The sequence below is a fragment of the Phaethon lepturus genome, unplaced genomic scaffold (assembly GCF_000687285.1).
Source record: "Phaethon lepturus isolate BGI_N335 unplaced genomic scaffold, ASM68728v1 scaffold1187, whole genome shotgun sequence".
In the NCBI taxonomy this organism is placed as follows: Eukaryota; Metazoa; Chordata; class Aves; order Phaethontiformes; family Phaethontidae; genus Phaethon; species Phaethon lepturus.
Window position 1 is genome coordinate 736 of NW_010549553.1, and position 1,252 is coordinate 1,987.

General features: G+C 61.2%; 1 protein-coding gene across 1 annotated transcript in view; it reads right to left on the bottom strand.

Moving 5' to 3' along the window:
* Positions 1-4: 4 nt before the first annotated feature.
* Positions 5-1,252, bottom strand: part of LOC104623238 (laminin subunit beta-1-like) — a gene marked incomplete at its 3' end in the record, with an annotated part of 19,262 nt that continues 18,014 nt past the window's right edge. The window contains exons 18-20 of the mRNA XM_010290274.1: positions 1,206-1,249; positions 553-716; positions 5-80 (exon numbers count right to left, since the gene is read on the bottom strand). Of these exons, the coding sequence (XP_010288576.1) occupies positions 5-80; positions 553-716; positions 1,206-1,249 (284 nt within the window). The remainder of the gene's footprint in view (positions 81-552; positions 717-1,205; positions 1,250-1,252) is intronic.

Genomic DNA, 1,252 nt, shown 5'->3' on the forward strand with positions numbered 1-1,252 from the left:
GCACGGGCACGGCTGCCAGGCCCCCCCAACCTCGTCGGGGCTCCCAAAGAAGCCAGACGCACATTCATCACATCTGCTGCCTGTTTGAACAAACAGGAACGGTGGGAATTACCATCGCGGCTTGCTAGCGTGCAGCCCCGTAAACGGCAAGACAATAAAGGCCATTAATGGCGGGGGTGTTAATTGGATCATGCTGAAAACAACAGAGGCAGCGCTTGGTGACACCGCGGCAGCTTGGCACAGCATGGATGGTACCGCCCGGGGCACCACGGCATGGTGCTGCAGGCCAGCTGCCAGCACGCTCGTCCCCCCGGTTCCACTGCTGTCCTGTCCACCTCTGCCAATCGCCGGTCACCCGTCGCCATGCTGCTGGGGATGAAGTTCACGGTGGTGCTGGCATTGCCTGCACAAGCTGCTCTGCCCTGGCACCTTCCAAAGCGCTGCCAGCCTCCAGCAGCACCACACTGACACTGGTGCTGTGGTCATATCCCAGCAACCCGTGTGGACCTCCCAGTGGGACGTTCAACCCAACCCCACGCACCCGCCAAGTACCTATGTATCCCACGCTACAGACACACACGACTTGCAGCGTGACCGGATCCTGGTAACAGCCACTGGCAAACTGGCGTCCGCTCTCGGGGCCGTCGGGGCAAGGGCAGGGGCGGCAGTGGTCGCCCGATCCCAGGACAGGGTCTCCGTAGTAGCCAGGCTGGCACCTGCGTGGTGGGGTACATGGCATGCAGGGGACTGCAAGCAAATGGACTGAAGCCTTGTAATAACTACACTCAGGTTTTCATCCACCATGAAGAACTGAAGCACGGAAACAGCCCTACAGCTTTCTTTTGCCACTCACACTCCAAGCAGCTGTGCCCACAGAGGCAAATTTCTCTGGCATATGCCAGTGTAAGAGCAGAAGATCCAAGGCAGATGCATCTCAGGAGGTTTGCAATGGAGAAAGCCTCTCTGAAGCCCTGGGGTCCCACGATGCACTCTCAGGTGTCTGGGCAGGCGCTGCTGGGGGGTGGAAGGCCACAGGGAGGGAAGAGGTGTCCCCGCTCCTATCAGCGCTGCTCTGGCTTCCGCGGTCCAGGGACTTCTCCCATGGATTCACACCCGCCCCAGCACCAGTGCCGGAGGGGTACGGCTGCTGTGCCCATCCTGCTGGGGGAAGGAGAGGGGCCGAGGAGGGGGCGCAGGCACCATACCTCTCACAGTTGTGCCCTGCCGTGTGGTCCCGGCAGCTCAGGCACTC